General features: G+C 52.9%; 1 protein-coding gene across 3 annotated transcripts; it reads right to left on the bottom strand.

Moving 5' to 3' along the window:
- Window positions 1-2,538: 2,538 nt before the first annotated feature.
- TGOLN2 (trans-golgi network protein 2) lies at window positions 2,539-9,254 on the bottom strand. Of its 3 annotated transcripts, XR_015808642.1 has the most exons (5): window positions 9,100-9,254; window positions 7,112-8,715; window positions 6,530-6,613; window positions 5,613-6,017; window positions 2,539-3,277 (listed from the first exon to the last, which is right to left on the bottom strand). XR_015808642.1 is itself a non-coding variant. In XM_088179925.1 (4 exons), the coding sequence occupies exons 1-4, from the start codon at window positions 9,173-9,175 to the stop codon at window positions 6,012-6,014; spliced, it is 1,770 nt and encodes a 589-aa protein (XP_088036051.1). In that variant the 5' UTR covers window positions 9,176-9,254; the 3' UTR covers window positions 2,539-6,011. The 3 variants fall into 3 exon arrangements, 2 of the variants coding, with proteins under 2 accessions (XP_088036051.1, XP_088036052.1); XM_088179925.1 differs by having other exon boundaries at window positions 2,539-6,017; XM_088179926.1 differs by having other exon boundaries at window positions 2,539-6,017; window positions 7,112-8,712; window positions 9,100-9,229.
- Window positions 9,255-13,915: the final 4,661 nt, after the last annotated feature.

Here is a 13,915-nt window from a genome sequence, read left to right as displayed (position 1 = left end):
CCGTGTCCCCATGTCTCCCAGTGGTTTGTACTCTTTGGACTGCTGGGGCTGAAATCACACTGTATGCCACGACACAGGACATCACTGGGAGCAAATATTCCTCCCAGACACCAACTGGATGTCAATGAATTCATAAAAGTTGACTTGAAGTCCAATCACAGTGATGTTTGGGGACAGCATCACCCCGGGGCAAGGCTGGGAGAAGCCCAGATGTGAGCTGCTGATGGAGTAGGAGAAAAATAAACCCCAGAGCTAGTTCCTGAGCAGGGAGCAGTGTGACTGAGCAGGGAATAGTGTGACCGTGCTGGAAAGGAGCCCTGGAAAGAGGCTTGAAGGCTGATCTGGCAAAGAGGATTAGATCACTGAGCAAAGAGATAATTCAGTGATGGGATGGAATTTGCAGAGAAGGTGAGCTCTGCAAAGAGATCACCCAGAGTTAACCCCCTGGGGAATCCACGCTGGTGTGCCCTGGGCACAGCAGTGAACTGAGGAGACTGCTCTGGGCACCTCCAGCAGCTGCAGCCCTGCAGCCCACGTGAGACCCCACCTGCAGAGCTTCCTCCAGCTCTGGGTCCAACACCAGAGGGGTGTGGAGCTTCTGGAGTGAGTCCAGAGGAGGCCATGGAGCTGCTCCAAGGGCTGGAGCCCCTCTGCTCTGGAACCAGGCTGGGAGAGCTGGGAATGTTCACCTGGAGAAGAGAAGGCTCCAGGGAGAGCTCAGAGCCCCTTCCAGAGCCTAAAGGAGCTCCAGGAGAGCTGGAGAGGGACTAGGGACAGAACACAGGGAATGGCTTCCCACTGCCAGAGGGCAGGGATGGATGGGATATTGGGAGGAAATTCTTCACTGTGAAGGTGAGGAGGCCCTGGCACCTGGTGAAGTTGCCCCGAGAAGCTGTGGCTGCCCCTGGATCCCTGGAATTGTCCAAGGCCAGGCTAGACGGGGCTTGGAGCAGGCTGGGACAGTGGAAGATGTCTCTGCCCAAGGCAGGGATGGGATTGGGTGGTTTGTAAGGTCCCTCCTAAGCCATGGATTCTTGTTTGGGGTTAGAGGCCTCCAGGGAAACCCCAAGGCCCCCAGAGAGCATAAGTGGGGGAGCTCAAGGTGGCCCTTCTCCCCACAGGCTGTGGAGTGTGACAGTGCAGACCTGGAGGCTGATCCAGGTGGAACCTCTGACTACCTTCCCATCCCTCCCTGGACCACAGTGATGTTCACCTGCAGCGCAAGTAAGGAAGAGGCCCTAATATACCAATATCAGCCAGAAGAGTTTCCTTTTGCAGTAAAAATAGGACGAAGCAGGGCCAGAGCACAGCCAGTGTTCTTTTCCTTCCTTTCACCCTGCAGGCTGTGCATCCTTTCCCCACATTCCTGCAGGGTCCTGGAGGGTGGGCACCGAAGCCCTGCCTCACTCCCAACCTGTTGGAGACATCTGTTCTTCTCAGGACAGAGGGGTCCTGAGGGGGAAAACCTGAGGGGTGACCAGCAGCAGCTTGTTCCCTGTCACACATGGAGAGAAAGGGACAAGTTACAGGAATACCACCCAAAAATTCCTCTGTGAAGGTGAGCAGTTCAACCTAGAAGCACCAGAGCTGTTGGGGGGAGGGTTTAACAAGCCAGGTCCTCTTCCCAGGGAACTCTGCAGAGCAAAACCAGCTGACTTAGGCACAGAACAGTGCAGTGACACCCAACCTTCCCCCCAGCAGCATCCCCATGGCTCCCACAGCTCCGAGGAGACCCAAACCTGCCTCTCCTCCTGCTTTTCTCAACCCAAAGAGCTCCAACCTTGCAAATGCCATCTCAATCATTTTGGTGGTTTATCAAATCCAAACAAGCCTTCCCAGGCCATGGAATCTGTCTTACATAGGCAAAGCTGATGTGTGTACTTAGCTAGTGTCCTGCCCGTAAGGAAAATACCTGCTGTGAGATCAGCTCAGGTTCATGTGTTTGCTCAGGAGGCCGTGCAAGATTCAAAGCTTCCAGCAAAAGAAGATAAAATAAACCTGATGTGGTTACCATGGTTTGCAGGTTGGGTTCATTGAGGTCAGGGAGTGGACGTAATAGCATTTCACAAAACCATGGAATCATTTGGGTTGGAAAAGCCCTGAGACCATCAAGTCCAACTGCTCCCCCAGCACTGCCAAAGCCACCCCTGACCCATGTCCCCATGTACCACATCTACACAGCTGCTAAATCCTCCCAAGGATGGGGACTCCAGCATTGCCCTGGGCTGTGCCAGGCCTGAACTGCTGTTTCCTTAGAGGAATCTTCCCAATATCCAACCTGAACCTCTCCTGGCACAGTTTGAGGTAATTTCCTCTTGTCCTGTCCCTGTTCCCTAGGAGCAGAGCCCAAGCCCCAGCTGGCAGCACTCTCCAGTGCAGGAGCAGGAGGGTTGAAGGGCAGAGATCCAAGCCCAGCCCCCAGTCCAGTGCCCAGTTTCTCATGCATGAAACCTCCTGCACCCTGCGGGCTTCTCTGCTAAACTGCCTCTATCGGAATGTCTCAGCAATCCAGCCCCAATAAGGAGAGACCAACCCAGCTGGCAAAGCATTTCTGATTTTATTTGACATTATTTGCACTCCTGGACTTTGACTCCCGGGCATGACCCCATGGGCACTCCCCACCCCTGGGACACTCCCACTGCTTCCTGCACCCAGGGACAGGACCTGACCTGAGGGGCTGTTCCTGCCCCACTACACCTACTCTGCCTGCCAAAGTATTCTAGGGCCTTTCCAGCCCTCTCAGATCAGGGTGAGAGCAGGTAAGGGATTCAGGGAGCCCTTGAAGCACAATGCAGTGGGGTTTTTTTGGGAAATCACCCTAAGGACACAGAGCAGAGCAGTGCTTTGAGCCCCTTGCAGCAAGGCTTGAAACTGGAGGGTCTGTAACCGCACATCCCCACAAGATTCTTCATTTAATCCCCCATTTTCACCCTTTTTTCCTCCTGCAAATTGTCAGTAACCCCAGTCAGTTCCCTAGGAGGGCCCAGGGAAACCAGTGGCCCTCCCTGTTCCCAGCCTGGCCTATTAGCCACTGTCGGGACTGAAAGGGAGTGGAAGGCGGGATTTCCTCCTTTTAGGGAAAAGGAGGGAGTTTCTTCCATTCTCTGCAGGAAATATTCTGCAGAAGTAGCCTCACCGTGTGCTTGGGATCGGGCACCTCCTCTTCCCGTTCCACAGGTGGCTGGCAGCAGCAGCAGCCACACCACTCTCTTTCCCATCTCCCAGCTGCTGCTGCTCCAACAAGCTGAGATGTCCCGGGATTGCCCTCTGGGGCTCTCTGGAGGAGAAAGAAGAAATCCAAGAAGAGAGCTCACGACTAAGCTCTGTTCAGAGCAGTTTAATCTCCTCTTGGGCCCTGACCTCACATCACCCAGTGCTAGCCCCCGTGGAACTGGGCTGATACTGGGCCCTGGAAAGCAGACTGGAAACTTCAAATCCGCTCTGGCCTGGGCCTGTCTAGGCTCCTTCCGGCTGCACACGGAGCTCTGAGCACAAACAGTTCCACAAAAACAGGTGTTTTTATCAAAATCGAATTGTTTTGCATAAAGAGGAGCCACTATGCACCTTTGGTGCCAGGTGTCAATGAAAACCATGCAAAAAACATGACAAAAACAAAACCAAGAGAGAAGTGAAAACTCAACCTTTCTTGGGTCTTTAAAAATCCATTTACTGATTTCACCACACAGGAAATAAAAAAATGTACAAAGAACTGTAAAAAATTCTGATCGTTCCAAGCAAAGTGCATTTCACTGCAGCAGAAAACAAATCATGTGCTGGTTCAAGCCCAAAAAAGTAGGAGTATTTGGCAAAAAGCCCCTCTGTACCAACAGACACCATCCATGGAAAACATGCATGTCCAAAGGGAAAGGTTCTCTGCACCTTGACCGCTTTGGGATACGTCACGTGAACACCATAAAACTCAAGAAACTGGGAGCAATTCCCAGAGCTTTGGGGCAGCCCGGACTGTTGGTAGAACACACCAGCCTTGGGAAGTGCTGGCAGGGAGATTTTGGAGGAAAACCCCCCAATTCAGCCTGGTGTGAGATCTGCCTCTCCCCACACCCAGTGCTTCCCAGAGCTGTGAGGTGTGTCCTCATTACCCTGAAGAGCTTGTGCCTGGCTCAACCTGGGATCGAGGTGTTTGAGGTCCAAAATATTCCCTCCCCTATTGGCAGCAGGGTGGGATTCCCACAGCTTGGAGCAAGGGAGGATTTGAAACAGCTCCCAGGATAGAAAAATAAGTAGATGGCCAAAAAAAAAAAAAAAATCTAAATTACCATTCAATTAAAAAAAAAAAAAAAAAAGATAGACAAACAACAGGACAAAGCAAGAATAGAGCACTCACACTCCAAAAAGCCCACACACTCCAAAAAGCCTGGCCGGAGCAGCCCAGAAACACACGGAATTCCACACACTGGAATAGGGTTTGCCTCCCTGCTATCACCAGCCAAAAGCCAGTGTCCCCTCCCCAACCCTGCCCTAAAGCAGCCCCCCTAGCCTGGCTGATCCCACAGGAGCTCTGGAGCAGGGTGGTTTGGTGCAGGATGTTCCCACCCTTCTCTCCGAGAGTTACATTCCCAGCCCTGTTTCCCTTCCCTCCACCCTCCTGTTCTCCAAAACAACTACTGGAACTCCTTTTAGCATCCTAGATGTTTCCTAGGGAAACTCTGACAACTCTTTAAAGCCAAGAGGGACTCTCATGCTCCTCGTGCTTGCAAAGAGCCAGCAAAAAGGGAAAGGATGATTTCAGGGTTTGGAGAAGGTCAAGTCCTCTCTCCCCTCTTGGAATGAACTACTAGGAAATCAAAACAAGAGCTGCAGCTTTCACAGTGACCAGAAAATGGCTCTGCCCTTGTCCAAGGTGACCACAGGGCAAGGAGCTGATTGTCCCCAAGCCTGGGAAGGCCAGAAAAAAGCCCCACAGGAGGGAATTTAACCATCCTGGGATTATTCCCGTGCAGTCAGTCGTCAAGTGCGGGACTGGCACAGTTGGGTGCCCATGTGAGGACCTCTGGGTTCCTCAAATCCGTTTTTTTTTTTGCCTATCCTGGGAAAATCCAAAGCAGGAGCCAAGCAGGTACTTTGTGCCCTCTACAGAAACATCTCAGCTTGAACAAACCTCTGGGGAGAGGAACTACAGGAACGAAAACCACCTCACAGGTGTAACTGGGGCATCAATGTCTTTGGCAGCCTTTAGTCTGACCAGTACCAGTCCAACAAAACTGGAGGGATTGGGAGCGTCACTCATCCCAAACTCCTCAGAGATTTACATTCCTTCCTTCCTACACTTGACAAGAGGGAGGAAGCAACCTTCCCATTTGAATTCCTGACCCTGGCAGGGCATGGAGCTTCCACAGCCTGACGCCGTCCTCCTCAGCACCACACCACAACCAACACCCCCAGTGCAAACAGCTGAACTGGGAGGACTGGGAGAGAAAAGACCTGCATAGAGCATGAAGGTTTTGAGCTACACCGCAAAAACTGCTTCAGCATGGCCAAAAGCATGTGTGAACAAGGGAATCTGGGTGTGGAACTGGAAAACTGATCAGGGAGAGAAAACCCAAATCCGAGTCTGTGGTGGGTCAATTCCAAACAAGCGCAAGAGAACTCACATGCTCCCAACCTGAGTATCCAAACCCAACAGATGGAGAACAGAGGGGGAGGAGGAGACCAAAGCAGCTTCGTTCCCAGGCAAGGAACAGTCCCATGGCTCATTGTGCAGCAGATCCTTAATTTTCCCCCCAAAAGGAGGGGTCAGTCCAGCAGATAGCAAATTCCATTGCATTGGGACACAGAAGTTCTAGGTGTGCAGTTCTAGGACTGGCTTTTCCAGCAGCCAGATGCCCAGGGGAAAAACAAGGCAGCTGGGAAAGGAGCAATCTAGGGAAGTGAGAAGTTTTATCAAGGTGCAGGTGCAAAACAAAAAGCGTTTCCTCTCCTTCCCATGGACTGAAATCCAACTGTGGCAGCACTGCATTCCCATCAGCGGCCGTCATCATCTGAGGAGGAATCTAGATCTGGAAAGGCAAAAGCAAAGGTTGGAACTACCTCAAAGCTCAGAATTACTCTGCTGCTCTGTCCAGACTTGAGGGGGCTGAGAAGCTACCAAAGCAAACACAAGCTCTTGTCTTTGTTTTCCTACCTTTCCTCTTCCTATGGCAGAAAGTAACTACAGGCACATCTGCCTTGAAAGGCAAGAGGTGGAAAAAGGTTTCAAGGCAGAGAAGAAAGGGATTTCTCCACAGATCCTATCCTTCTCCCACTAAAATCCTCTCTGACAAGTCATTTGGATCAGTGACAAAGCCATTCAGCACAGCCCAGCTCGAGATTGTTCCACCTGTGCCCTGGGTAAGTTCTGCCAGCAATTCTCTGTCTTACTTTTTCCATTTCCTGGCAAAACCCTGTTTCAACACTAAACTGTGCTTTCCCAAACTGACTGAGTTGGGGCCCTTCCTAATGCAAAGGGCCAATATTTTGTATTTCCAACACACACCAGGCATGCCAACCCCCACTTTGGGCCGAGTCTCACCTTTTGATCCAGTCTCTGATAATCACCAGATTTGGGCCTTCGACCAGTTTTTGATCTTTTTCCTTCCAGAGCAAAAGCAATGATCTTTGGAGAGAGAAAAATTGAGACAGGGTGAGTGGAACAGCAGCTTCCTACACAGGCTCACCTGTGGTTTTTCATTCACCTGCTCCTGCAACCCTTTTCCTGTGATCGAGCACTTGAAATATGTAAATGCCAGTACTCGACCCCAGCTAAGATAGATAATAAGGTTTGCTCAACAAGTAGAAAACAGTAAGAATTTGTTTTCCTTCTCTTCCCTCAAAACCAGCTTTATGTGGGGAAACACAACACCAATCTTGTGCAATCTGCTACAGAAAACTGCCAGTAGGAAACTGTCAGAGAAACGATATAGGGATCTCACACCCCTTCACCTCTTGGCTGAAAATCAGCAGCAGAGCTGAGAACACCCAGTTTCCACCAGATCCGATCCCCTTCCTTCCCACTGCTGTGGGACCACATGAACATGAACCAAACTAGGAGATACTGGTGAGAAACCATCCGGGTCCCAATCCCAGCCCTCAGGGTTTGAGAAGGGCCGCTCACCTTGCGTTTGTTGTGGTAAGCCACGTACAGGGCTGCAACGATGATAGCTGTGGTCACCAGATAGGCAAAGAAGTGGCTGTTCTCCGAGTGAGCCCTGGGCAGAGAGGGAACACTCTTTCCTCTGTCCTGGTCCAAGGAGCTGTCCCTGCCCTCCTCAGCATTGGCCACGTCCTCTGCAGTGATTTCTTCATTTTTCACAAAGCTCTCGCCCTCCACAGTGGAGTGTGCCACAGCGTTTTGGTCCTCCTGGGAGTTGTCTGGATTGTCCTGGCTCTGAGGCTGCTTGCCACCAGCAGTGCCCTGGCTCTCAGTCTGAGCCTGCTGCCCACCACTGCTGCCTTGGCTGGTGCCCCCGTTTGTGTGCCCATTGCTGGCCTCGCTGCCCTGGGTGCCAGCCCTGTTCCTGTCACTGCTGCCCGGGTCGTTGTTGGCACTGTCCTGAGTGTTGCTAAGATTTGTGTTTTCGTGGCCGTTGTCATCACTGCTCTTGCTGGTGCCAGCCTTGTTTTTGTCACTGCTGTTCTCCTTGGTGCCCTCCCTCCCGGGGCTGCCTGGCTGGTTGCCATCCTGGCTGTTTTTGCTGTCCTGGTCTTTGCTCTGCTTATCACTATTGTTGTGGTTGTCAGGCTGGCCACCAGTGTCACTGCTTGGGTTACCCTGGCCACCAGTGCTGGTCCCTGTACCGCCCTGGCCATCAGTGCTGGTCCCTGTACCGCCCTGGACACCAGTGCCACTGCTTGGATTACCCTGGTCACCACTGCTGGTCCCTGTACTGCCCTGGACACCAGTGCCACTGCTTGGGTTACCCTGGTCACCACTGCTGGTCCCTGTACTGCCCTGGACACCAGTGCCACTGCTTGGATTACCCTGGTCACCACTGCTGGTCCCTGTACTGCCCTGGACACCAGTGCCACTGCTTGGGTTACCCTGGTCACCACTGCTGGTCCCTGTACTGCCCTGGACACCAGTGCCACTGCTTGGATTACCCTGGTCACCACTGCTGGTCCCTGTACTGCCCTGGACACCAGTGCCACTGCTTGGATTACCCTGGTCACCACTGCTGGTCCCTGTACTGCCCTGGACACCAGTGCCACTGCTTGGATTACCCTGGTCACCATTGCTAGTTCCTATACTGCTCTGGATACCAGAGCCACTGCTTGGGTTGCCCTTGGCAGCAGTGCTGGTCCTTGTACTGCCCTGGTCATCACTGCCCGTGTTGCCTGGGCCACCACTGCTGCTGTTCTGGCCTTCATGTCCCTGTCTCCCATCTCTTGCATTGCTGCTTTCACTAGTCTCATTTGCACCTTGGTCATCCTGAGTAGCCCCCGCGCTGCTTCCTTTCAGTTTTTCGTTTTTCTCCTCCTCCTCATTGCTGCCATTTCCAGTCAGACTGCTGTCCTGCTCCTCGTTTGTGTTCTGCTTCTTATCCACCCTGATCCCACTGCTCAGGTCTGTTGGGAGGTCACCATCATTGGATTTACCCTTCTGCTCGTTTTCGTTCTCTAGGGACGTGCTCCTCTGCTCCTGGATGTCAGCTGTTCCACCTGTCTCGCCTGCCTCAGGTGCTGTGGAAGATCCGCTGGTATGTATTTGCGAGGTCTCTGCTGTGGGCAAGTACGGGAAGCACACTCAGTCGGCACTGGGGGGGCTGAGAGCCGGAGAGCAGAGGGGAAATTCCCCGAGAACGACGGCGGAACCGCTGGGGGAAGAGGGGAAACGCCACAGGAGCCAGGGGGGAGCAGAGGAGGAAGAGAACCTCAAGAGAGAGGAAGGACCTCGGGGGGGAGGGGGAAGCTCGAGACCCCAAGGAACCCCTCCCGCAGGAGGGCCCCAAGGGCAGAGGAGGCCCCGCAAACCAAGTGTGGTGCCTGACCCACCCCCGGCCCAAGCGCTTCGCTACCCTCTCCTGCCCCTGCCATAGTCCCTCGTCCCCTGCCCCTCCGCGACCCCTCCCCAGGTCCCCTGCCGGTGTGCCAGCGGCACCTCACCCGCCTCGCGGATCCCCAGGAGCAGCAGGAGCCCCAGGAGCCCCAAGAGCAGCAGTACCGGCCGCGGCGCCTCCATGGCGGGCAAACCCCTCAACGCCGGCCCGGCCCGCAGTGGCGCTTCTAGGCACGGATCTCGCGAGAACGAGAAGGGACCGGGAGGGAGCGAGAACGGAGAGGGGGCGGAGACTGATCGTGACGGGGCGGGACTTGAGCCTTGGGGCTAGGCTTGGGGCCCGCAGGGACGGGGCTTGGTGGGGCTGTGAGCGTGACCGCATGACGGGGCGGGGCTTGTTCCGGATGGGGCGGGGCCGAACAAAGGGGCGGTGCTTGGGGAACCCCATCGGGAGGCGGTTGGCGCCCCCTGGCGGGTTCGGCGCCCCCCACAGCCTGGCCCCTGTGCGGTCCCAGCCGCATTTTGGGGTCAAACTCGCTGGTTTGGGGTCGTGTCCCGGCCCTGAGGGTCCAGGGCGGGGAGTTAGTGAGAAAGTTAGTGACTACAGCCCCAGACGGGTGCTAGGAGTGCACTCCCGGCTCTGGAGTGGGCGAGGCTGGGGGAAAACAGGCAGGAAATCAGGGCTGCTTTCCTTTCCTTTGTTCCAGGACAGCTTGGGAGAACCTGCTGGTTTTGGATAACCTGGTGGTTTTCGGGTATTTTTCTTTTTTTAAAAAATACCCTGTTATTTTTCAGATTTTATTTGATTTTTTGAATGACCTGTTATTTTTCAGATACTTTTTTATTTTTCTGGATAGCCTGTTGTTTTTCTTTCCTGGCCCAAGTGGGCATACCCTGTGTGACAGCAGTGATTCCCAGCAGCTGCAGGAAATTGGCTGTGCCTGTCAGTGAGCACCCAGGACTGTTCACGTCTTTCTGTTTATCTGTTACATTTCCCTTCTCTTGACCAAATATCCAGCTTTTCATGGAATCACAGAATCACAGAGTGATTTGGCTTGGAAGGGACCTTAAAGCCCATCCTGGGACATGGGCAGGATAAGGGTACCTTCCACTATCAGGGTTGCTCCCAACCCTGTCCAGCCTGGCCTTGGACACTTCCTTTTAGATCAATGGGTTTGCCTGCATTTGCAGCCAGGATGAATTTCTTGATATGTAAGCCCCCTGGGTCATTTGTGCTATTCGATGGAGTCTCTTCCATCACACAGTACCAAAGGCAGGCAGCGAAATTTCACTGTCTCCAGCAGGAATCAGAATCATGGATCCATTGCCCAGTCCAGTTACTCCATTTAACCCTAAAACACAGGAAAAACATCACATAGAAACCAACCGAGCCCCACACGGTGACTGGGGAGTAACTGGGGAATATTCCTGCCTTGGAGTGTGGTGGAAGATGTGGTTGATTTTCTTCTCTCTTGTTTTTTTTTTTCCCAAATCTCTGGGGAAACTCAGTTCAATTCAACACATTCCAACAATCCCTGCTGTTCAGCGCTGCCTGTGCCAGCCTTTCCAAGGAGACCGAAACAGTCGGCCCAATGCTTTTTTGGGATTTAAACAGAGATTTGAGGCTGTTTCTCATGCTCAGTTTTCACTCACCCCCTGGAAGTCAAGAGTGACTGAGCAGAGGCCAAGTTCCTCTGGATTTACAACAGTGCCTCTGGGAATGGAATTCTGCCCAAAATACCATGGATGAGGCTGACATCAGCCCAGAGCCCAGTGGCTTGCACCAGGACCCAACACTTCTGTAGGGATCAAACAGAATAAAGAGGCCCAGTGATCTCACCTCCCTTCACCTCCCCTCACCTCACGTCCCTCACAACATGGCCCAAGCCAACATGATAGCAGCTACTGGTCTTGGATCATGGAATCATGGATTCATGGAATATCCCAGGCTGGAAGAGACCCACAAGGACTATGGAATCCAGCTCCCGGCCCTGCACAGGACACCCCAGCACGTTATCACCTGAACAGCAACTCTACGTTCCAATTTTGGGGTTATCCCTGGACTGGTGCCATCTATTCTCATAAATCCTTGTGGATTCACTTTTTGGGGATGACTCTTTCTGACAATAGCCACCAAGAGCAGGCTGGACACACAAATCTGGCCTTAATTAACACTAATTGCACTGTTTTAATGTGGTGTCCCAAGGTCTGGTGTCAAGATAATGAAGTCCTCACCTCGTCCAACATGTCTGCATCCCCCATCTCCCCCTTTCCCCTCTAGGGCTAATCTGGTCAGGATAAAGGATCAAAAGGAGAAACAATTAGCAAATGGAAGAATTTAATGATGCTAATTAAAATGTATTAAGTGTAGCCACTGCCTCTGCACCAGCTGCTTTGGCAGGAACCTGGAGAACGTGGAGCACCAGCCTTACCCCGGTGCAGAGTGGGATAACAGGACATCTGGTGTGCCCTCCCCTCCAGCCCCCGAAAAAAAGAGGTTTGAAGAAACCTCGGTGTTCGTGGTGGAGCCCCTAATTAGCTCCATCTCTGCAGGAGACCCCTGGGACCTCATTAGGCTTTTCAATTAGTGCCTGGCCAGCCTGCAGGGGGGCGGAGGGAAGGCTCGGGGAAGGGAGGGGGCTGCAATTAAGCAATCCCGCGGAGGTGAGAGAAGTAACCCCGTGTCCACAAAGCAGCCGGAAAAGCTCCAAGCTGGCCCCCAGATGCTCTCAAGGAGCCCTTGACGAGAGCTCCTGGCAATGAACCCACGGGGCTGTGGCCGAGGGGGACCGGTGCCACTTGTTGAAGGTTTTTGACCTTTTTTCATGGACTCAGGGAATGACTTGGGCTGGATGGAATCTTAAAGGACACCTGGTTCCACCCCCCTGCCATGGGCAGGGACACCTGCTCCAAGCCCCGTCCAAGCTGGCCTTGGGCACTCCCAGAGATGGAGCAGCCAGTTCCACGCCAAGCACAGCTCTGCAGCAGCTCCTCACCTGGACCAACCCCAGGCAGAGACACCACGCACTTCCCAAGCTTGGTTTTGCTCTGGGGAGGGCAGCAGTGATCGTGCCTGTGAGTTACCAAGGACACAGGTGCTCATTTCCAGTCCCAGTTCCATCATCAACACAGATGCTCCGAGCTCCCTGCCTGGCCGTGCCTCATGGGGACCCCATCACGGCCATGCTGGCCGCTCTTCCAGCTGTTCTGTGCCTCTCAGCTCTGGCAGGATCCAGCTGTTCTGTGCCTCCCAGCTAGGGCAAGATCCAGCTGTCCCACCTCACTCACACCATGCTATCCATTCCCTCCGCTGCTGACACTCCATTGCATTCCCTCCTGGCCTTTTCCTCTTCTCTGGATGGGATTAGGATACATTCTCTGAAAAGCCAATCGCCTACAAAGCAGGACCAGGGTGCAGGCAGTGGCAGTGCCTCATTTCTTGGGAGACCATGGGGCCTTGTGCTGCAGAACTGTGGGGCTTTGGTGCAACTGTGAAAAATTGAATCTTGTAACATTTTGGGTTAGAAGGGACTTCAAGGACCACCCAGTGCCACCCCTGCCATGTGCAGGGACATCTTCCACTACCCTAGGTTGCTCCCAGCCCCGTCCAACCTGGCTTTGGGCACTGCCAGGGACCCAAGGGCAACCACAACTTCTCTGGGGACCCTGTGCCAGCGCCTCCCCACCCTCACAGGGAACAATTCCTTCCCAGTATCTCATCTAACCCTGCCCTCTGGCAGTGGGAAGCCAATCCCCCTTTGTCCTGTCCCTCCAGCCCTTGTCCCAAGTCCTTCTCCAGTTCACCTGGATCTCCTTTAAGCATGTCCAGAGAACTAAACACTGCTGGGGAGTATCCCAGGCCTCTCACATCCTGGACTGCCTGGCTCCATTTCATCTCCTGGCTCTGAGGACAAGTTAAATCATGAGAAACATCATCTAAACCTTGTCCAAATCTGAGCAGACCTCCTGGTCACACTGTCTCAAATGGAAATATGCTGGATATCCAAGGTTTTTTCTACAGCAAAGATAAACCCCAGAGTTTTCGTCCTCTAGAATCATGGAATGGTTTAGGTTGGAAGGGACCTTAAAGAACAAGGTCTCCCGTGGACAGAGACACTTCCTGCAGAAGTATTCCATAGCACAAATAAATCCAAAAGGACCCATTTTCCATGGACAACCACTCTGAATCCAGTATTTTTATCCAGCTGTATTGCTGCAGGCATGATGGATATATTGATCCCATGATCTGCTCCACCACGACAGCTCCAGTGGGTCTACCCAGGACTGCAGCAATGCATCCCAGGTCTCACCTTCTTCCCTAGGAGCAGCAAGCCCAGGAGGGCTTGGTGACCAATTGCTTCTGGCAGGGATAATCCCATCCCGTTTTAGCTCCGGAGCACCGGCGAAAGCATTGGAACAGATGTTCCTTTTCTGTATGGGAAAACATTGAGTAAAACAAAGGAATATTCTACTGCTGAAGCCCAACATCTGTTTGAAGCTGTCTGGCTCTGGTTCAGATCTAATTCTTGTGACAGGTCTCTCCATGCCTCTAATGTCCCATGAAATCTAATTCAAGGAGCTGTTTGTCTGCAGCCTGCTCCTGGTGTTGGGGAGAGTGGGACCGCATGTCGTCCAGGCGTTCCTCACCAAAACCAGTTTCTTGGAACAGTTGTTCTCAAAAAAGCTCTGTTTTGCCTCTTTTCAAGCCACAGCCATGCGCATTTTGGGTGACACCTTAATCCCCTCTGCCCTGGTGCTCACACAACTGTGTGACACGTGGCTGCTCCTCCTGGGCACTCTCAAGGAGTAATCGTGCTCAAGTCCATAATTTACACGATTTTTTTTTCTTTGAAAGCAAGAAATATAAGTAATTTGGAGTATGGAATGGAAACACCTCCCAAAATTGGGTTGTCTTGTGTTTTA

Source organism: Sturnus vulgaris, chromosome 28, assembly GCF_052056855.1.
Source record: "Sturnus vulgaris isolate bStuVul1 chromosome 28, bStuVul1.hap1, whole genome shotgun sequence".
Classification (NCBI taxonomy): Eukaryota; Metazoa; Chordata; class Aves; order Passeriformes; family Sturnidae; genus Sturnus; species Sturnus vulgaris.
Note: the sequence above shows the minus strand (reverse complement) of the source record. Positions and strands in the feature narration are given on the sequence as shown.

What these genes read in the sequence shown, in the direction of transcription:
- TGOLN2 (XM_088179925.1), bottom strand. Translation starts at nt 9,175, where the DNA reads ATGGAGGCGCCGCGGCCGGTACTGCTGCTCTTGGGGCTCCTGGGGCTC. An exon ending in CCTGGGGATCCGCGAGGCGG is followed by an intron (nt 8,716 to 9,099) that starts GTGAGGTGCCGC and finishes ACTTGCCCACAG; the next exon opens with CAGAGACCTCGCAAATACAT. An exon ending in CTTACCACAACAAACGCAAG is followed by an intron (nt 6,614 to 7,111) that starts GTGAGCGGCCCT and finishes CTCTCTCCAAAG; the next exon opens with ATCATTGCTTTTGCTCTGGA.